The 22,126-nt window shown below is 40.3% G+C and overlaps 1 protein-coding gene and 1 long non-coding RNA gene across 2 annotated transcripts; both read right to left on the reverse strand.

Annotated features, from left to right (window-relative positions):
- Window positions 1-236: 236 nt before the first annotated feature.
- On the reverse strand, window positions 237-9,265 carry arhgap19 (Rho GTPase activating protein 19). Its single transcript, XM_071901148.2, has 12 exons — window positions 9,222-9,265; window positions 8,178-8,455; window positions 6,923-7,003; window positions 5,985-6,194; window positions 4,780-5,006; window positions 4,352-4,438; window positions 4,154-4,219; window positions 3,049-3,255; window positions 2,776-2,883; window positions 1,958-2,071; window positions 1,558-1,659; window positions 237-486 (listed from the first exon to the last, which is right to left on the reverse strand). Exons 1-12 carry the CDS (start codon window positions 9,263-9,265, stop codon window positions 430-432), a joined length of 1,581 nt encoding a protein of 526 aa, XP_071757249.1. The 3' UTR covers window positions 237-429.
- A 3,892-nt stretch (window positions 9,266-13,157) lies between these two features.
- Window positions 13,158-14,935, reverse strand: LOC139913176 (uncharacterized). Its single transcript, XR_011784706.1, has 4 exons — window positions 14,912-14,935; window positions 14,581-14,662; window positions 13,750-13,776; window positions 13,158-13,262 (listed from the first exon to the last, which is right to left on the reverse strand). It is a non-coding gene; the product is annotated as an uncharacterized LOC139913176 (long non-coding RNA).
- Window positions 14,936-22,126: the final 7,191 nt, after the last annotated feature.

Raw genomic sequence — 22,126 nt, forward strand, 5'->3', positions numbered from 1 at the left:
TTCCTACTGTACAATGCAATTAACATAAATGTAATCATATGAAATGAGATTTTGTCCGCAGATATCGTTGTATATCGATATCGAATTGATTCCTTTTGATTATCGTGATATCAATTTTGTACCCATCGCCCAGCCTCAAACTGAAGCCATCTAAAGGCAAAGCTGCAGAGGAGGATTTTGTTCAGTTTTTGGTGCTAGTTTGTAAACAGTGACACAGCGTGAAGAATGACCAGGAGAGGACAGAAGACAGAAATACTGGCATTGGCTTGGCTTGGCTTGGCTTGGCTTGGCTGGCCTGGCTAAGGCTAATGCTGCTGTATTAGTCACAGTTAAAACAGAGTTACTAGGATAACAACACAATGATAAAGATGAGGAATAATACTGCCCAAGTCTCGTTCCAAAGGAGGAAGAGGAGGAGGAGTCGGGTTTCTACACCGAGATTTCCTGAGCAGGAGAGAAACACATCCTGGAGACAGAGGGAGAGTCCTGGGGAGAGATGGAGGGAGGAGGGAGGAGAGATAGAGTTAGGAACGGACGGGAGGAAACACTAATTTGAATTAGTACATCCAAGTAGTATATTTGAATACTTCACATCACTTGCAGCTCTGACATTCATCCAAAATGCAATGTCATTAGATACTGGGAAAGAATTAAATCACCCAAACATATATAGATAACATAATAAGGTACAATCAAATGCCTCACCCAACAGCCAGGTGTTAACCATTTGACTCTGAGGGTGCCTTCACACCAAGCATGTTTGGAGAGGTTTATTGAACTTTTGAGAGTTTACTGCTCTAGTTTGGTTGGTTTGTCCAGGTGAGAACAATGCCATTCGAACTCAAGTGGCACCAAATAACGGCACCGAGGAGCCTGAAAATGTGAGTCTCAGTCCTCAAACGAGAACTGCAGTGCAGTTCGTTAGAAGTGAGAACGTAATCCAAACCAACTGCAGGAAATTTCAATTTATTTTTATTTGAAAAGGGACGATGTACATTAATCAACATTCAAACAAATGTAAATGTACCCGAGTTAGCCAAAAGGCTAGTTTTCATCGGCAGTCCCTTTGCCTGATGTTGTTAACCACCAACACACAAGGGTTTATGGGTATAAAGAGACAGATGTTCACATTGGAGTCAGCAGTTCCTCATGCCCGGAAAGCCTAGCAGAACAAAATGAAGTCTGGACTGATGCTCATATTCAGCTATTTCTTTATGTGTTCTTAACTGCTATGAACACCAGAGAAGAAGAGACAGATAAGGAATCAAATTTGTTTTGACTCCCCATCTGCCAAAATGTCTAACTTCGCAGGATGACAGGTCACCAAAACTCTGTCCAATAAATTAGCTACTTGTGAGTCATGTGACTTTTGTTTACAAGTCCGGGTTCGCCTGCAATTGAGCAGTGTGAACGTAAAAAAACAAACAAAAAAATCCAACAAACAAATAATCTTTAAAACTTTTTCACTGTGGTTGGCACACCTTAAATGTATGAGCATGGTTTGGATAATGATTTTTCTGCTGTTCGGTGAAGGTTGAGAGGCCCACTATGTTGTACCTTGGAGACCTTCAGAGCTTTCTCCTTACTGCGAGCCAAGTCTGAGCTCTTCACCACCAGCCCTGCCTTCCCCAACACAGGAGCATTCAATGGACTGTTCACCTGTATATACACAAACAAAATTAAAAGTTGTTCATGTACAAGTTTTGGGTAATCTGCTAATTTTCCGGCAGATGAAAAACAACAACCTATCAGTCAAACACATTGTCGCAGCCAGAGAAAGCAGAGACCAAAAAGTAAAGAAACTGTAGTTGGACTCTGGCGTATACAAAGCCATTCACAACAATGCAGCCTATGTGAGTCCATTTGTCAATAATCAACACAGTGAAATTTTAGAAAAGTGGAACAGAAACAAAATACATTAGATATTATTATTCTCAGTGTGGTGAAAATGGCTCACCGCCTGCAGGACAACGTTCTCTTTGCCAGCTTTTCCTGTCGTCGTGGTAGCAGTATCCGGGGAGACGTGCCTGGCCCTCCTCTCTGTGGTCAGCTGCTCGCCACGAGCTTTACGCTGGTAGCGGAGCATCAGGTTAGAGACACAAGCAAATAAAATGAAGAAGGCTACTCTAGCTTAGAATTAGTAATCAATTATTATGGAAAGGTTTTTACGTAAAAATGCTGTAGATTCACCATATTTGACCAAATAAAAATTCTGGTGTCGAGTATGAATGTTTCTCAGCCCACAGGAAGTGGCAAATCAAAACTTGTCCCTTTGGTTTCCTTTGGTATAAAGTATCACAGACCGGCCGGTTGGTAAACATGAGCGTGCTGTGTGCAGTTTACTGATGTCACTTTACAGGATTTCTGGGTATTAAAGTTAAAAAAAAAATTTTTAAACAGTTACCTCTTGCTGACATTTGCAAAGTTCCCTAGAGCACCTTTCACGTGCTGCTGTCAAACTAGCAATGATGGCTCATTCTAATTCATGCCAAATACACAACTGTTGCCATTACAAACTGTAGTCCCGATAATCCGATGTATGCTGATAGTAGCAGAGAAATATGACCACTGAATAGGCCTCTGCGCTCTATAGTTTAAGATTATTCTTTACAAGTTAATACAAAATGGGAAGTTACGGTGGGTCTGCAACGCAAAATATGCAAGGTTACATAGGGACGAATTTTTTTTCCATAGTCTCACTTCAACGCTCTCCACTATCTTTGTCCACTTCCATAAGATCTGGAAATGATCAGATTCATTTCAGGAACGCTGTACCTTGATGAGCCCACCGAAGGAGCGTGAGCGGGGGTGTTTCTTGCTGGGGCCCGGGGGCGTCTGGCGGTACTCGTTGGTGGGTGTCCCCGAGGTGGTCTGCTTGGCTAACTGGACATAGGAAAGAGAGAGTAACACTTCTATTTTACAGTTCAGGCTTGCATTCAGAAGTGCAACGATAGAATACGCTTAAATTTCTAGGTATACGTTTTCATTTGTACCGAGAGGAATCCCACCAGCCTGGCTGTATGGCAATAAAAAGAGCCTGAACAGAACCTGTCGGATGAGTTTCTTCTTCTTGGCGGAGTCGGGCATGTTGTGGTGGACGTGTCTGAAGAGCTCCTTCAGGGCCTCCTCTGTGTGGTGTTGGGCCGGTGACTGGTACTGCTGCTGAGAGCCGGGGTCCAGGGCAGCCGGCCGCTTCAACGGCACCCCTGCCCGCCGAGCAGGAGAGCCGCTCACAGCCAACAGCTCCAGATCATCCTGAATGACAAAAGGGGCAAAAACAGCAATTCACGTTTTAAACTCCATTACTGAAAAAAAAAAATCATGGCAATATGTAAATAAACTAAAATGAATTGGAATCTGACAAAGTCTAAGCCAGGCTTTAATGGTTCACTGGATATTTAAGTGAGGACGACAAATATAATATTGTCTGGTGCCCACTAGTGGTGATAATTTTGCCACTACAGTTTCACCAATACAGCAAGATATTTCTGTCAACCCTGTTTTCCACTGAAGAACCTCAATTCCATGCCTGATGCCAAGATGAGTTATGCACATAATTCAAATTTGCAGACAAACAGGTGAACCAAACCTTTAGACAATTTCTTTCTCCAACTCGAACTGAAGCAGCTGCAGGGCGGCCTGGTGGTTAGAGACCGTCACACGGCCAAAAATGTAAGCCACTGAACCCCCGTCTGCTCACTCATTGTATAGTCATCTGCACTACCCTAAACATAGGCTTACACCCAGCTCACAACATCAAACACAGTAATTTGCAGCCTCATCTAGTGTAATCTAGTGTGGACTCCCTCCACTATTCTCAAAAGATAATCTTTGCACAACCGTGTGTATGTGCCAGATGGGGTAAGATGAAATCAAAATCTGTAGACTCCCGCACACTGTCTTCACTTTCAATTTCAAGACGCAATGTTGCAGTCAAGTGACCTTCGTCAGGTATCTGAATAAACATTTCAATGGGGCCTGTATATATATATATATATATATATATATATATATATATATATATATATATATATATAGATAGGGGAACATATATACAGGCCCCACTGAAATGTTTATTCTGACGAAGGTCACTTGACCGAAATGTTGTGTCTTGAAATAAAACCGTTGTAAGTGAACCCCCCCCCCCACTAACCTTGGTCTGGAGAGTCTTGGTCCCAGTGAAGTGCATTCTAGCATATTCCCGCAGGTAGCCTGGAGCCTGGAGAAAGCACAGCGCACACACCCGTGTCAATAATCCATACATGAGGGACTTTTGAATCTGACTAACTACAGTCCTGTCCTGTGTGTGTGTGTGTGTGTGTGTGTGTGTGTGTGGTCGGTCAATAATCACCCTGAAGAGTTTCTGGGAGTGTTTGATGAGGAAGGCCATGCCGTTGTTCAGCTTCTTCAGATTGTCCCTCAGATCACCAGCTGTCATCTGGAGCAGGAGAGAGCAGCGGTCAGAAAAAGACTCTGTTAATTCTACTGTAACTTAAAGCAGTAATACTCAAGTTCTTTGAATTCAGATAACTAAATTTAAGACATTCTGAAACTTTTTACAGACTTATAGAAACCTGTTTAATAGAGGTTTCATTCTCTCCACCTATAGTGTAAATTCTGCACTAAATTACATCCAACAATAAAAATCTCCTCAGATAGGGGAGTCCCCAGGACAAAATCTTATCCAACAGGGTTCTGTGGCTTAATCACATCCATTCAGGGGGTCCTTCCTTGACATGAAAAAGTCTGGGAACCCCTGTTGTAGACTACAAGGCTTACATGTCTGGGCCAGAGGACGTGTGGGGCAAACATGAGGGCCAGGTTGAAGGCGGACATCTTGTTTTTGTCCTGCTGCTTGGCGGTGTGGTAGAGCAGGTCCAGCAGCAGTTTGAGCAGCGAGCGGTTTGCCTGGGGTAACAGCAGGAAGAGAAGCTGCAGGGCCTCGATCTGACGCTCCTTGTTGGGGACCGCTGTCTTGTTGCCCTGCTCATCGAACAGAGTCATATCTGGAGGAGGGATGGGGGAGCAGGAGGGATGAAGCCATGGACAGATTCAGTGTTTCTGCTACATTTGTTCAGCAGCGGGGCTGAATTTTCATCGTCACCACAAATCTTAATTCTTAAAAGAGGTTTGTACCCCGCCTGCCCTCGAGGCATACAGCCTAAAGCCTATACACAAGTCACAGAATACATTGGGGGAGTCAGGAGTTTATTTTAAGAATGTACGTTCTGTGACAAGTTCATTACTTTAAGATAAAATAATTATTAAAAAACACCAAGAGAAGACGAAGATATGGGGAACTACATTAGTATGTCACTGTGCATTGTGGGCACCAGGTGTGTTTCAAAATGCAGTGGAGACTGGCGATCTATAACTGGATGTTATGTTTTTGGATGTTATACATATATATACACGGTACATACACAACACTAACAAGATATTGAGCTGGGAATGGCTGTTCTCCCCACTTCTTGAAAACTCTGCCTACTTTTCCACCCTATCCGGATGTCCCCAAGCATCTAGTCAGGAGTTGCACTGCAGTGGCTCGAGCCAAGCAAACTGCATCCTATGTGAAAGACCATAAAGCAATCCAGAAGATTTCCCACCAAATCCAACCCAGTGGCTGACATTATAGAATACAGTGTAGATGCTCCCAATCTTGTCTGCAATAGTCTTGTTTGTTTACGCCTCAAAATTAAGATGGTAATGATTCATTGATGGTAAAATGCTACATGTAACACGTAACATGTAAGGTTACAAGTCATCCTAGGACCCTTGCTTAAAAACACTTCTGCTTTCAAGCATGGAATCATCTGCATTTTTTAAATCTCAACTGATGAATTCCAGCTAGCTATTAAAAAAATAAATATGTACCATTTTGTAGTAAAACGCTAGTAATCGCTAGTTTGACATCTCCAGACAAAACAGAAGAGAGGGAAGTAAAAAACAAGAATGTGTGTGTGGGTGTGTGTCTGCCTGCCTACCTGCTATCTTGAGGTGTGCGTGGAAGTGTCTGTGTGTAAGCAGCGGCTCAGGCAGCTCTCCCAGGAAGGTCTTGAGCAGCGTGGCCACATCGTTGGGGTGGAAGTCCCCGGACTCCAGGTCGACATCGGCCCCGCTGTTGAGCAGCTCCTTCAGGGCCTGCTGCCTCACGCTGTTCCCCGGCACCCGGAACAGACCCTCTACATGCAGATCTGGAGGGACCGGAGTAGGAGCGGATCAACAAATTAACACTCAAAACATCTAATAATTCAAAATCAGTTTGGTGCATTTATTCGCCCAGTCCTCCCAGGAATTTGTGATTTTGCAACTGCAATGATTAACGATATTCAACAAATCCCCACAATATTTACAAGAACTTGCAATTTTGCAAAATGAACACAATATACCTACATGTAATGGCCGAATCAACAGACTGCTTGTAATTTTGACTAATCATCACACTTTTTTGTATAGAATGGTCTGAAGATTGAGACCACAATGAGCTGTAGTTTTATGAAGCTGCATGCGTGAAAGGGGCCTGAAATAAAGTCAGTCAATCAGTAGTGACGTAAATTGGCTTCTGGGTACACTGTTGAAACAGACAAGTGAGGCTGCATTTGTTTCTGATGTAGATCAGTGGGAAAATCCTACTTTAAACCACACAAACGCTCTGCCAAAGGGCGGTAACTGTGTGAATAGCAAAAACAGAAAAATGTGTCAAAGTTTATCAAAGATTAAGTATTTTTGGTACAGCAAATGGCTGTATATCATGTAATAGCAATTATGGGTGTATTTTCTGTTTACATTAAATTCCCTTTTCAGGTGACTTTGAAACACCAATAAGTAGTTACTGCTGTTTGCCTTTGTAAGGCAAACAGAGTACAGGATCTACAAATAATTGTGACAGGAGAATCAGTGGATTTTTAACTGGACTACTCACTCTTGCTGAGGTACTCAATGAGCTGGTAGATCTGTGCGATGCTGCCCTCTGACAGAGGGGTCCCAAACACAACACCCTTATCTGTGACGGTAACAGAAAGCATTACAGTGAATACATTCAAATTTACCAGTGGACTCTTCCAGAAAAATAACCCTTCCGTTGCGGCTTTCAGTAGTCCAATAGCCTCACATACAGACAGGACAAGAAACGCTGTTGACTTGGAACAACTTGTCCCATTTAAAAATGGGCTGGAAGCAGCATACTAACACTACCCCCATATCTTCTGTATAGAGGCCATCTGAGGTCATCCCACGCCATATGCAGCATTTGTAATTCCTCTTGGTTCACAGTGAGAACAGGAAGATTGATCAGAAGATTGAACAGCTGATGGATTGTAAAAGTCGCCAGTCACTTTACCAGCTAAATATGTTTTTAGAACAGAATACATCCTATGAACGATTGCTAGTAGACAAAATGAACAGTCAAAATTTACTAGGACCTACTTGGTGGCAAGTGTTAAATTTGCATCTAAAGTAGATGGTTGAATACTGAGACAGGTTGCCTTTAAACTTCATAAAGGCTAATAAAGACTATTATAAATTGTAGCGCAGCAGCCAATCAGACTCAACCATCATTTGATTAGCTCAGCTGGCTGTAGCGTGACTTCTCCAAGTACTGTGAGATCTGGAAGCAGGGTCTGAAATTACCACCCTCCAACTGTCAAATGCTGGAAGATTTGTTTTTGGCAGGGTAACCCACCACACTGGCTGGTAACTTTCCGATGTGATAACTTTTGAATGCCTCAGTTATATACCTACAGTCTTTGCCTGTTCTCAAACTTTGTCCCTGCTGACCACCATGCACTCTCTCTGACCATGAGCCAACCAAATCCAAGCAAAACAATTTCATGATGGGTAGCATGGGTTTTAATGGAGAGTGTCCTATGGTCAAAATGCTGTTTCAGAGGCTTTTTCACCCTGACAAGAATACAGTTCTGAGGGAAACACTGAATAGCCTAGTTGTATTTATTTTTTTTTGGCATGGTGAAATTTAAAGATATTGAATATGGGCACAAAAGGCCTGTCTAACCCTAGTATGTATGTTTGCTGATCAGTAAGGCAACATTAAAACACTGGGTTTCTGAATGGAGTTTGACGTGCCATTCTGTCTCATACAAAGAGAGAAAGAGAACGACATTCACCTGGGCAACTGCCTATAGTAAATTCTATAAGATGTCACCTGGTTGACCTCTTACCTTTGCGTTTAAGGAAGTTGAAAGAACGAAAGAAGCCTCCTCCATTTCCGCCTGTGGGGGTCTTTGGGCCCTCCTCTCCCAGGAGCTGGGCGAACTCTGTCCCAGGCAGGTCAATGAGGCGTGTGACGTTACTAAGCACCAGCTCCAGGAAAACCTCTGGCCTCTCATGGCGGAGCTTCTCCACAAAAAAGTCTGGGTTGAAGATGATGGGCGGGTGGCCAGCGTGAGAGCCCCCCGGTGACTCCTCATGATTGATCACCATGCTGCACACTGTACCTCTAAGGCGGAGAGACACACAGTTTGTACATGTCATATAGAAGTCATACATGGCATTTCAATAAACTGACAACTTTCAAAATTAATTTGCACTGTTCACTTAAGCCCACCACACTGTGTTTTTGTGGAATAAGATTGGTTAGCCTGTGATTTGTACAGGCTAAACAGTCATAAAAGTTGAAGTGCTGCTTGATGGATCATGTGTATGCTAAATCTAAATCTAGTGGACCATAATTATCTCAAGTCATTTTCTGTGAGGTATATGTGTTTGCCTACAAGCAAAGCAACATTAAAGTGTATCTAGGTTGAATCGGATTTATATGCTAAGTCCCATGTAACATACAAAGGTACTGTATGCATGTGGAGAATCATGGGAGAAAAACGTAGCCTATAGCGTATCATTAACTAATGTTAAAGTTAGCTAACAGGAAATTAGCTTATACCTTTGCCAGCTCAAGAAAGCCTCCGCTAACGTCTCTAATGCAAGTTGAACATTCATTCTAGCTTACTTACTGTCGAAGTAATTTCTGACCACCAAGTTGTAACTAGCCTAGCCAGCTAACGTTAGCTTGCTAACATTCACTTGCAGCCTGTGGACGGCTAATGACAGTTGCATCCTTGCATCAGTTGATCCTTGTCAGTCAGCCACACCAACATGTTTTCGAACTTGTAATCTCACAACTTCAGCTTGACCCGTGAGTGCGGCTGATACGTTATCAATGTGAATAACATTAAAGTATTATGTATCCACATTCAACCCATTCTTACCTTCTATTTTGCGTGTTTTCATCGATATCTTTACCCGCAGCCATATTCAGTTTGAATCCTCCGCTGTTGTCCTCCAAGCCCCGCCTACCTTGTCAACCATTGGTGGGTTGTCAAACATAGGCGTGACATAATGGCTCTGATTTGCATGTCCCTCACTCTGATTGGTTGGTTTGAATGAACTGGCCTTGTCAAGAGGAAAACAACATCTGCATGCAGAAAGGACTCTCTAAAAAAAGAGTTTTTATAGTAGGAGCAGGGGGCTCCCAAACCTTGCCAAGGCTACACTCAGCGATATTAGATGGTTGTATCGTATCGTCCCTTAATTATGTTCCTTAATGAGTCAATAATGAACGCAATTTATTCAATGTACTACTGCAATGATGGAAGTGAGAATTACACAATTATGAATAATAATAAAAACTGTTTAATGTAAAACATGAACAAAAAAAAAAAAACTGCAGCCGACAGGCAGCTCTCTCTCTCCTCAGTGCGCTTGCTCATGCTGTGTGTTTCCTTGATTGGCTGTTGCCAGGGAACGAGTCGCGAGCAGTGGAGAGCGGCGGGAGTCGGACTGAGATTTAAAAATGGTTTCTTCCTTTTCTTCAAGCCCTCCTGTCAAACGCAAAAGAATGTAAAAACAAAGGCGTGAATGTGAGGCCGAATATCAGTAGCTTGTTGTCAGAGTGGGAGAAAATTAATACAATGCGAACTATCGAGGAATATCCGACGTTAAACAACATGCTTAGGAAACGGCCATAGTCAAAATGCAGTAATTACACTTGTGTGTTTGGAATATTAGTTATTTTCATTGTTGTAGTAAAGATGATGATACACACATACAAGCTTGGCAAAATATGCCAAGTATACCGATGAATATGAGCGACTGGGCAATGGGCAAAGAGGGCAATGGGCAACTGACAAAGTTGGCAGGACAGTTGACAGTTGGAAGAGTGAAAATGAAAATGAACAGATACTACTGCTACCATCACACAATGTTCCTGTCTCAATGGTTTTAATGATAATATAAATATTTGAGCAGATATTAGTTATTAATTTCATAATGCATAGCCTAAACAATGTGTAGTTGTTGCAAAACAGAGTATGGGCTGGAAAATGAGCTTTCAAAGCCAGAAATCTTAGTAGTAATCATTGGTTCACTGGTATTGATCAACAACCATATCAACCCCCCTGCAGATAGTGTGATGGTCATTTTGTCCTATGAGACCATAAAAATATTAGGCTATTTAGTGCAATTTTAATTGTCCTTCTTTCGAATATCTACTTTCTCCATATAACAGATGTTTTGGTCTCTCAAGCTGATGATACACGTTTTTTACACATTTTTAGGGCAAAATTTCCCGACAACGGGCAATGAGTAGGCTACTATGAGTGACAGGGTAATGGGCAAAGAGGGCAATGGGTAATAGTAACTGACAAATTTGACAGTTGGAGGACTGAAAATGGATGAAATAACAGACTGCTGCCATACCTCTGTTCTACTGAAAATGTTTTTGAATTGAAGATTGAATCATTTTATCAAGGTTATCCACTGCAATTTCATAACATGTATTATAGACTTATGTATGGCTCTAGCTGGCTAGCTTGCTAAATTAAATATTATATAAAAATAATCTATTATTAGCTATTTTTTCATAGTTGTACACTATTTAGTAGCAGATGGACCATTTCAAATATTTGATTGGTTGATATTGAAACCTTGCCAGCAAAGCTTGATCTCTGATCAAGTTTGGCTAGATTTCAAACCGCTACATTGTTTTCAGTCAGAAAATATTTCCAGCAACATTTGCTGGCAACTTTTGCCCCAAATTTGCCCTAAGAATTAGCATCACCTTCAGAGCCACTGCAACACAAAGGTGAAGTCAGAGGCGGAGGCAGGAAACCATGGAAACAGGAAGGAAGTGGAAGCTCACCATGGCAGCATCACATATGGAGAGGAGGTGACTGTTCACTGGAAAAGCTTATAATATTTATGACATCTTGATTTTTGTTGTTTTTGATTTTTAGGTGAAATGCTCTTACAGCTCCTTGCTTTTTCATCTCAAACTGCATTACTCACACACATCAACTTACAAATCAACCCATCTACAATCTAATAAGCAATAATAATAAACTTTATTTGTATAGCACTTTTCAAAAAACGGAGTGCTTTACAGACAGAAATTCAAAGGTACAATCAGTTAAAACTGAAAAAAGCATAAGTGTACCAACTTCTTGACATGTTCAAAATTTAACACTGGATCAAAAATGCCATTGAAATGTTTTTTACACAGGCTTAAAAATGTTTGTTAAAGAGCCTATAGGGACTGCTGAATTTGTTTGGAAAAGTGTTCAGGACAAACAATAAGAACCTCAGTTTTATCTGAGTTTAGCTGGAAAAAATTGTGAGACATCCAATCCTTGATATCAGCCAAACACTCATGTAAGGTGGTCAGTAACTTACTAATAATTAAGCAATAAGTCATCATCTGCACAATGTATTTTTTCTGTTTTATCTTTTTGTATACAAATGAATCATCTGTGAAGTTTAATAGTCATTCACACCAATACAGTGCTGCCCTATATGGAATTACAGAAGGGTTTCCCATTAACAACATAGGACTCATCTGTCCTGCAACGCCTCCAAAGCCAGGATGATTTAAGTGCTATAATACCTTTAAAAAATGTACAATGGCTAAATCTGGCAGCCACAGCAGTATGTTCAAGTACATTAGAATCATAATTGGACTAATCTGTCGAGTGTTTCCCCACTCAAGTGTTGATGTCTTTCTGAAGTGAATGCTATATTTTCCAGGATTACCTTTACATTGTGGACTCCCTGAACATCCCCACGCCTGACTCCCAGTACCTACTGGAGCTCATCAGACACAGACACTGGGGAGAGTCTGTGCTGATGGTGGATGTGTAAGTATCAACAACAAGGTTCCTGTGTATCTTAGCAAAGGACGGTGATTTTAAAGATCGCCAGGTCTTCCAAAAATATGGAAAACTACAAAAAAATTGTTAAAGAAAATCTCCTTTTGTCCATGTTTATTGGCGGTTTGACCAGTTCAAGTCCTCTTTTCAATATTTGAAATAAAAGAGATAAAACAATGTAGTATTCTTTTACAGCAGAGCTTAACATCAAATGAAAGCAGAAAATGGACATTAGCCAAGAGTGTTATGAACCATTATGCAGCATAGATGCTCATTTGGGAGAAGAGGGCTAAAGGGCTAAATTACAGGAAAATCAGTTGTTAAGCCAGATAAATATCAATCATATTAGTAACTATCTAGAGTTTTTTAACTTTCTTATAATGACCTGGTACAGAAGAGAGCATTTTTGCTGTTGTACAGTTACCCTCTTATCACTCTTACCCTCCAAAAGTGATGTTGACTGCAATATAAAACATAATAGTTCATAATGTGTCAATCAATAAATAAATAATGAGATCCATTACTAGTGTTTTTCACCAGCACACTGAGTTGCCAGCCAAAAAGAAAAAGGTAGCCAGCTGGAGTTACAAATGTAAATTATGCCAATTTACCTTCAAACTGGAACACAGTGTGTAACAACTACACAAAAAGCTGCAGACAACACAAACTTACCTGTGATTTCATGTCAATATATCACGGCCTGTCGTGGCTTACTGATTAATGAATGGTCCTTGCCAGTTGTGAGAACAGTTGTGTGTCAAGTTCAAGCAAACTGAGCATTGAACCATTTTACACATGACAAAAAGTGTCAAGTTACAGACACCATTACAAACACATGTGACGTTTGTTTTTACAAAGGTTTGGATAGATCCTGTATGTTTTCATCATCTCAAACACACACACAATGTCACTGCACTATAACACCGCCCCTCCCCTCTCTGTGAATCTACACTGATCTTATGGGGTTTACCACTCTGGAAACCAAATGAGGAAAAACCTGCTGCATTGACAGAAAATTTTATTCCCTGATAGCATGACTGCGTCAGGATGGCAGGAGACCGTCGGCTAAATCATTCACCTGCCACCGGAGGGCGGAGTGCTTGTCTTCTGTTGGCACAATGAACAAAGAATAAACAAGTCTTAGTATCAGTTACTATCAACTGCATTCTAATACATCCACTTGTATGGGTTTTTAAAGCTGCACTAGGCAGGGTTGCTTGTTGGTGGCCCCAAATAGCAGAGAGAGGTAACTTTGAATTTTAAAACCTTCAACACCCAGATGTCATGTAATGTGACAGCAGTAAATTAAATGTCTTCTTCTGAGTGTGTGGTCAGGTGGAAGAGTCCAGCTTTCCCTGGATAGCATGCTCGCTCACTGCTGTTTAGGAGGCAGTTTGGGATTTCACTCTTAATTTTCGATTTCCTGCCAGTGACCATACCAACACCAGAGTTTAATTTGGACAAATAGGGCGAATCTACAGGGTTTCAATTAGTAGGGATGGGACGCTCTTCTCTCTTGCAGCCCCACTGTGTGATTTAGGCTGAAAAACTTGCCATGTGCAGCTTTAAGTACAATATGTAGGCAAATACTTACTGGTGGAAGTTGGTATGCCAGCCGTTCCTGAAAAGGGAAGCAAAATACATGAAAAGATAATAACAGCTTGCCATGTTTAACATGAATTATAATCAAGAGGTGACCTTAAAGCAAAACTACTTTACATTTAAATTGCAAGCTGTTGACGTACAATAAATGCAAGAATAGAATAAGTGTCACTTCCTAGACGGCAAACATTTCCCATAAGCTAAGCTGCATTTTACAGAAAGAAGGCTTAGCTAAGCAGAGAACATAATAGCCTAAATTTTAGAATTTGATGGTAGGAACTGATGAATTGGAGGAGCAAGATATCAACCTCCTGTCCCAGAATGCCAAGGGTCTAAAAGTGAAAACCTGTGCAAACAATGATTTGACCTGTATAAACATGGAAGTTGTGCAGAATAGTCTACCGAGTTATAGGCAACGCCTTAATGGCATTATAATCACGTTTTTATGTGCGTGTAAACGTGTCTGCTGGTTGAAGAAGGGGTGATTTTGAAGGGTGTGTTGTGTGTGCGCCTTCACCCACTAAAGCCTTGAAAAGAGAACAAAACGCCGCCGTCTGAATAGGTGGAGATGCAAGCATCATTTTTGATAACAAAACTGCACCGCCCAATCCAATTTGTACTGACACTCCTCTAGTGCGCTCCCCCGCTCATCTCTGTGCAAGCGATGTCTTGGCGACTGGGCGCAGTGGGAAAAATCTGCTTGCACCCAACAAAATGATCACTTTGGTGCTTAATCTGCACCAACATGTGGGAAAGGACTCAATATGTCTGTCCATAAGTCTAACACAAATTAAAAATCTTCTATGCAAGATATTTTCCATACCTTGATCTCCCAGCGAAGGACTCTTCTGTCATCTTCCCCTGGAGCCTTGCGCTCCTCCCAGTATTTCTTATACTGAAAGTACCTTCAGACACAACAGAACCACATAATCAACTTACTCAGAAAATACGATACTTTCAAGCCAATATGAACCCTGCATTAGCGCGATGGAAATGCTATATCTTCAATATGTTATGTTTGTTGTGTTGTTTTCTATGTTATTCTTTCCCATGGATATCACTAAAGTTTATCTTGAAGTAAGAGATTCATCAAAGTTTGATCGAAGCAGTTTGATCAAAGCTGCTCAGTAACTTTTACAGAGCTCGTTACTTACTTGGCCACTGGGTCTGTCTTCTTCACAGATGGCTGATCCAGCACTGGGCGGATGACTGAAACAATAATTAATTTGATCAGGAAATATGACCAGGTTTGCTAATTATCACTTTAAAAACATCAGTATGCATTGGTGCAATAAGTCTCCTATTGACTTACAAGATTTGGTTCTGGGTTTGGTACCCATGGTTTGAGGCTGCGCGAGAGAGAGAGAGAGAGAGAGAGAGAGAGAGAGAGAGAGAGAGAGAGAGAAACTGCATTACTCACACACATCAACTTACAAATCAACCCATCTACAATCTAATAAGCAATAATAATAAACTTTATTTGTATAACACTTTTAAAAAAACTGAGTGCTTTACAGACAGAAATTCAAAGGTACAATCAGTTAAAACTGAAAAAAGCATAAGTGTACCAACTTCTTGACATGTTCAAAATTTAACACTGGATCAAAAATGCCATTGAAATGTTTTTTACACAGGCTTAAAAATGTTTGTTAAAGAGCCTATAGGGATTGCTGAATTTGTTTGGAAAAGTGTTCAGGACAAACAATAAGAACCTCAGTTTTATCTGAGTTTAGCTGGAGAAAATCGTGAGACAGCCAATCCTTGATATCAGCCAAACACTCATGTAAGGTGGTCAGTAACTTACTAATAATTAAGCAATAAGTGACAACCGAGTTTTTCTGGTTGTTGCTAACTAACTAACTAACTAATCCGTGGTTCCCTTACCTTTGCTGGATGCGGTGACAAGTCGGATGAGTCAAACTCGCCATCTCCTTTCGATACTCATCTCATCAGTTAGGTCATAAAGAGGCTCTTATGACGGTTCTATTGTTGTCCATTCAGTCGCGCATTGAAGTGAGGCGCCAATCTTCACTGGAAAAATGCCCACAAAGTCATTATTAAATCTTATGTTCAGTATAAAAATCTTATTTTTCTTCCAACAAGTGAAAAATCCTGCCAATAGAGTGAGATAATTCCACTTGTTTCACACGCAGTCGCACCTGGTTCAGGATTTTCTAGCAAGAGTGTCAATATGTTGAAACAATTAAGGCAGAATATTTCTCTCCTAGTATCAAGAAAACGACACTGAAAATGAAACAGGTTGATTTGCACTGGAAATGATGTGGAATTACCAAACAGCACCGAGAGATTTTTTCCACTTATAAATACAAATAAAAACAAATAATACTCAATAGATTATCACTTAAGATTTACATTGTTTTTTTGTTATGCCGTGGAGAGTAATTGTCGCCAGTGTGTTGGACTCGATCCATAACTCTTGTCAGTAGCGGCATCGGCGCACCACGGATTCCCATTTGATCAGATGATAGAATTGCATATCTCTACGAACCAGTGATCCCTTAAAATAAACTTACATTTACATTAATTCACACCTTAATTCATGCAAAATCCCCTTTATTTCCATTACTGTATAATTTAATATAAAATCCAGGGAGACAGGAACTTTCCATTAATAACTCATTAATAACCCTGTAAACCATGCACAAAAGGCATGAAAAAACCCGTGATACTAACCTTACTTTTTTAAAGCTATTTTATTTTTAATGGATGATTAATGTTAATGTAATCAGAAATTAAGGACACTTCAGGGATAAAATTAAGGGGTTTTGGTTTCCTAGTGCAGGGGTTCTAAAACTTTTTCAGGCCGGGACCCTTTAGAGGGGAGACATTTTTCCAAGGACCCCCTCTTAACCATAACACCGAAAAAATCATAGCCTAATACGTTATCACAACAGTGTTACAGAATAGTACGCCTTTTCTTCAAAGCATCTACCATAGAACCTTTGTTTTGCATCACATTTTTAATGAGATGTGTGGGCCTGTCTCTCACTACACAGTTTCTCAGTTCTTGGATATGACAGGCAGACTCTAAGATCATTCTCCACATCCAAACGTGCCAGTTTAGTCTTCATTGCAGTTGGAGTTGAGAATGGCGACTCTGCTTTCAATAAAGCCAAACTTGATATGATAATATTTTCTTATTTTAGCCAAGTTGGCCTTAGTGTCGCCTGAAGATGAAGGCTGTGGACCCATGGCTAGTGACGCGAGCGGCAACAGCAGTGTCCTAACCCACGTGTGATTGATTGACAGCAGTATGGAAGTGAAGTGTCACAACATATCAGAATCTCTATTGGCTCGAAACGAACAGGTGGGAGCAGAGCCATTTCTCTCAATGGCTCTGGGTGGGAGTAATTGGCTCAAAGGTACGCTTGTTTTATTGCACAGCGCGGCGCAAGTGGTCCCCACATGCAGATATGTACTTTTTAACGACGCAGCACAATTTTATCAGTTTTTTTTTTTAAATCAGTTTTATCAGTTATTTTGCGGACCCCCTGACCATGTGTCACCGACTGTCCTAGTGTATAGGCTACTGTAGCTTGGGAGGGGCAGTGAAACTTATATGATTAACAGTCATCCTCATACATTCTGCCACTGTGATAAATGAAATAGTGAAATTAAAGTAGGCTATTCCTCATTGCTGGGAATCTCTGACCCGCAGCACCCATGTGGTTTGTTTAAGTAAGCGGAGACGCGAAGCTTGAAGGAAGTGAAAGCGGATATTACCATGGATGTATTAAACTAGGATATTACGAGCGCACTTCCTCATCTCTGAACAGCCGAAATGAAGATGAGGGAAAAAAATCGTGTGGACATGATTTGGTTATACAAACACAAAACTAACTGTCATCTGCAACTTTGCACAGCACAGCATTGCCAGGGATGGAAACGCCAGCAAACTATTTTACCACCAGTCAGACACTGCGGTAACGTGAGCCGCCGAGCGCGAAACTGGTCAAGCCAGCCGCCGTCTGAATTTCGTTGCGCCTAAAGTAGTGTAATTACGGTAAGGACGGCCTCTGAGCGAGGCGAAGGTCCTGAAAGATACATATACGCGTTTTCTTTCATGTTCTTTCTGCGTTGTTTTATGAACATAATGCTGACATCGTTTTGCATTGTACTTTTTCCTCAAGTTTGACCTGTTTTATTATTATGATTATTATATATTATATTATATATTATTATTATATATTAATATATTATTATTATTATTATTATTATTATTATTATTATTATTTATGACAAGTTTTATTTTGCCAATGGGTTATCAGATAAATCCTAAAGATTGCTGTTTCTGATGTCCTCTCTAACAGTATTAAAGTCGAGTCATCCACTGTACCCGTTTGTGGAAATTGCAAAATAAAATAACCTCTTAGCTCTGTAGGCAGTCTGGTGTGTTTGTTTCATCTATTTTGGGCTTTGATGAAACATTTTTGCATTGTTTCGCAGACACTTCCAATGCACCACACTTTATGGTGTCTTATTAAACTGTGATCAAATCTTACAAGAAAACAAAGCCAATCCAATGGTTGCTAACTCCTAATCTCCTCTTCTATCATTGCATGAAATTTTGAAATATTTTTCTTAAAATCTTTGAAGAATCTCAGTTCAAATTAACCTCCAAGACCAAAAAAAGCACACATACATTTATCTGAACTTTGACCTTTCACCAAACAAATTCCTCAATAGGTTAGTTCACCACTGTCATGGCATCCGCTTCCTAAGGTCTTATTCTATCACTGGTACAAATTTGGTTACATTTTACTGCACCAACTTGGAGAAATCCCACTTCTAAATCCCCTCCAAGACCAAAAATTACACAAACACAGATACATTTAAATGAACTTTGACCTTTGACCAAAAAAATTCCTCAATAGGTTAGTTCACCGTTGTCATGGCATCCGCTTCCAAATCTTTACTTCTATCACTCGTACAAATTTGGTAACATTTTACTGCACCAACTTGGAGAAAACCCACTTAAAAATCCCCTCCAAGACCAAAAATTACACAAACACAGATACATTTAAATGAACTTTGAGCCTTTCACCAAACTAATTTCTCAATAGGTTAGTTCACCATTGTCATGGCATCCGATTCCTAATGTCATATTCTATCACTGGTACAAATTTGAAACGGCAAAAACCAGTCCAAACTGGTTTGATTCCATAAAACAAACATACAGCAGGGTTGAATTGGTTGAGCTGACCCAGTCGCTGGGTTACTGAACCCAGCAGCTAACTCAGCTCTGTGGTTGAGTGAAATGACCCAACATAGAAGAAACAACCCAGAAAAAAACACCTGGAGGCTTGACCCAGCAACTGGTTTACAGAAGCAACCCAGCTTTTTTTAGCGTGCAAAAAAAGCTGAAGATGCATATACTGTCCACTTGAAAGACCCCATCACAAATGTGAACGGGGGGTGCTGAGTTGATTTAAAATCATCCAAAGTCAATAGGACATACATAAGTCCCCGCAGGGCTTAGGAGGCCAAAGACCTTCTGTAGCAGTTCAGGAGCTACAATACAGCGCACAGTAACAATAGTGGAATTAACAATAGTAGTAAAACCACATGCAATAGCTGTAATAGCATGATAACAGATGTAGTGGTAATAGTAGAACTACTAATAGTAGTAATTGTAACGTGTAATGAAAATAATAGTGGTAATAAATGTATTAATAGTGGTTTCCGTGGTGTAATATTGGTAATAACAGCAGTAATGGTCGTTTAAGCAGGTGTATTAGTGATAATAGTGATAATAAAAGCAGTAATGGTTGTTGTAACAGCAGAAATGGTGGTAAACAACCTGGAGGTCCGCACACCTCCCCAGCGGACAGACTGCATTCGCAGCAACGTGCTTGTTTAAAAAAAACATAAGGGTATTTAGTTTAGGTTATAGTGTTGTCAGTTATTGGATCACACATAATAGTTTGATTAAATGTTCTGATGGAGGGGAGAACACTCAAAACTCTGCCCTTTGCAACCCATTTCTGTCCCCCCTTATCATAAACTAACTGAACGCCCTTGATTGTAGGCTATAAAGATAATCTTATTGTTTTTGCAGTGTAATGGTAATAACGGTAGCCTATTTCACAGAACGTTTCAATCACTAAAATAGTTAAACTAACATGTTTGCTAATGGCTAACTTACTGAGCTGCTAAGTTTTACTTTAGTTCTCTCTCTGTGTAATGACAGGGATCTTCTCCAAGTTGGTGCAGTAAAATGTTGCCAAATTTGTACCAGTGATAGAATAAGACATTAGGAAGCGGATGCCATGACAGTGGTGAACTAACCTATTGAGGAATTTGTTTGGTGAAAGGTCAAACTTCAGATAAATGTATGTGTGCTTTTTTTGGTCTTGGAGGTTAATTTGAACTGAGATTCTTCAAAGATTTTAAGAAAAATATTTCAAAATTTCATGCAATGACAGAAGAGGAGATTAGGAGTTAGCAACCACAACAACTATTAACTAAGCTACTAAAAAAATTGCGGATGTCACACTTGAAACTGAGTTGACAGAAGAAAGATGACCAAGTGCAAACGTACGTTAAGCATACTTGGTCATGTTACATTACTTATAAATTTTAGCATTTACAGATATAATAATTCTCATAGCACTGAGAAATCGTACCATTTAGAAAACTGTGCTATACAAGTAGTTTCCACAGTTTGAACACCCTGTTATCCATCATCCAACCACAATGTGCTCTTATCCAATCAAATGATTGACAAAGATGATGCTAAGCCAATCATGTGAATGGAGTGGCTTTGTTTTCTTGTAAGATTTGATCACAGTTTAATAAGACACCATAAAGTGTGGTGCATTGGAAGTGTCTGCGAAACAATGCAAAAATGTTTCATCAAAGCCCAAAATAGATGAAACAAACACCAGACTGCCTACAGAGCTAAGAGGTTATTTTATTTTGCAATTTCCACAAACAGGTACAGTGGGATGACTCGACTTTAATACTGTTAGAGGACATCAGAAACAGCAATCTTTAGGATTTATCTGATAACCCATTGGCAAAATAAAACTTACAACATGTCAAACATGAGGAGAAAGTACAATGCAAATCGATGTCAGCATTATGTTCATAAAAGAACACAGAAAGAACATGAAAGAAAACGCGTATATGTATCTTTCAGGACCTTCGCCTCGCTCAGAGGCCGTCCTTACCGTAATTACACTACTTTAGGCGCAACGAAATTCAGACGGCGGCTGGCTTGACCATGGTTTCGCACTCGGCGGCTCACGTTACCGCAGTCAGCAGATGAAATATGTGAGTAAGAGTATTGTACGTTTTTATTTTAGTTTTATCAAACGTTTAAGTGAGTGTTCCAAATCAAAATACTTCAGTGTGATCTGCACTGTTGTTTCAACAGTGCAGATCACACTGAAGTATTTTGATTTGGCCCCTGACAAAAAACAGGCATTCCCACAGCTTTCATGTACTTTTGGCTTGTAGCACTGGGGAACATATTTCAAATGACTAATCATCATACATTATCAATCATCAAACATATTCTAAATCATCATCCATCATCTACATGATAATGTATAATGATTGTCCACTTTACTTGGGGGGCACAAAGAGAAATACATGGTACTAAGATAGCAGTAAAGGAGCAAATGTAGCCACACAAGATAAGTAACATTAGTGTATTTAACTACTGGTATGTTTACTTCTTCATGCAGAGGCATGTCTAAGGGGTGGCCAGGGGTGGAAAAGGCCACCCCTGAAATCTGATTGGCTACTCCAGGTGCCACCCCAAAATCCTAAATTATGATTGGCTGATGGCCATGTTAGAGGCGGGACCAACCGGCCAGCAGCTTTTTTTAATTATCTTATTTTTTCCTGTGTTACAATAAACATACCTCCAGCCATGGGGAGCAAAGACAAGACCAAATCAGGGATCTTTTTGACAAAAAAAAGTATGTCTGACCAAACTGAATGGCACGGCATGGAGGTAATGTTAGTAGCCTATATTTTTTTATATGCATACAGTAGACAGTGATGTTTGAAAATGTTATGGATAATTTTGGTTATTTTCAACCTGGGATTTGTGTTCAAAATTGTATCACTTCACTGTAGAGCTTTCATACCTCCAGATAGCCGGGAGTGCTGCTGTCTATAAACACAAAGGGCAAACCCAATCTCCAACTGTTAAAACACGTCCTTTCAACACAACACCCACACAGCAGTGGGACCTGCCTACATCCTTCCTAAATGCCATGCTCAGTGCCACCCTTGCTTGATGATGCAAGCTGGCCTGGACACTCCACTGTTTATATGAGCATACATACTATGTACATAATTCATTAGCAGTATAATTACCAGTAGTTACCAGAAAT

This window comes from Centroberyx gerrardi, chromosome 3 (assembly GCF_048128805.1).
Source record: "Centroberyx gerrardi isolate f3 chromosome 3, fCenGer3.hap1.cur.20231027, whole genome shotgun sequence".
Lineage (NCBI taxonomy): Eukaryota > Metazoa > Chordata > Actinopteri > Beryciformes > Berycidae > Centroberyx > Centroberyx gerrardi.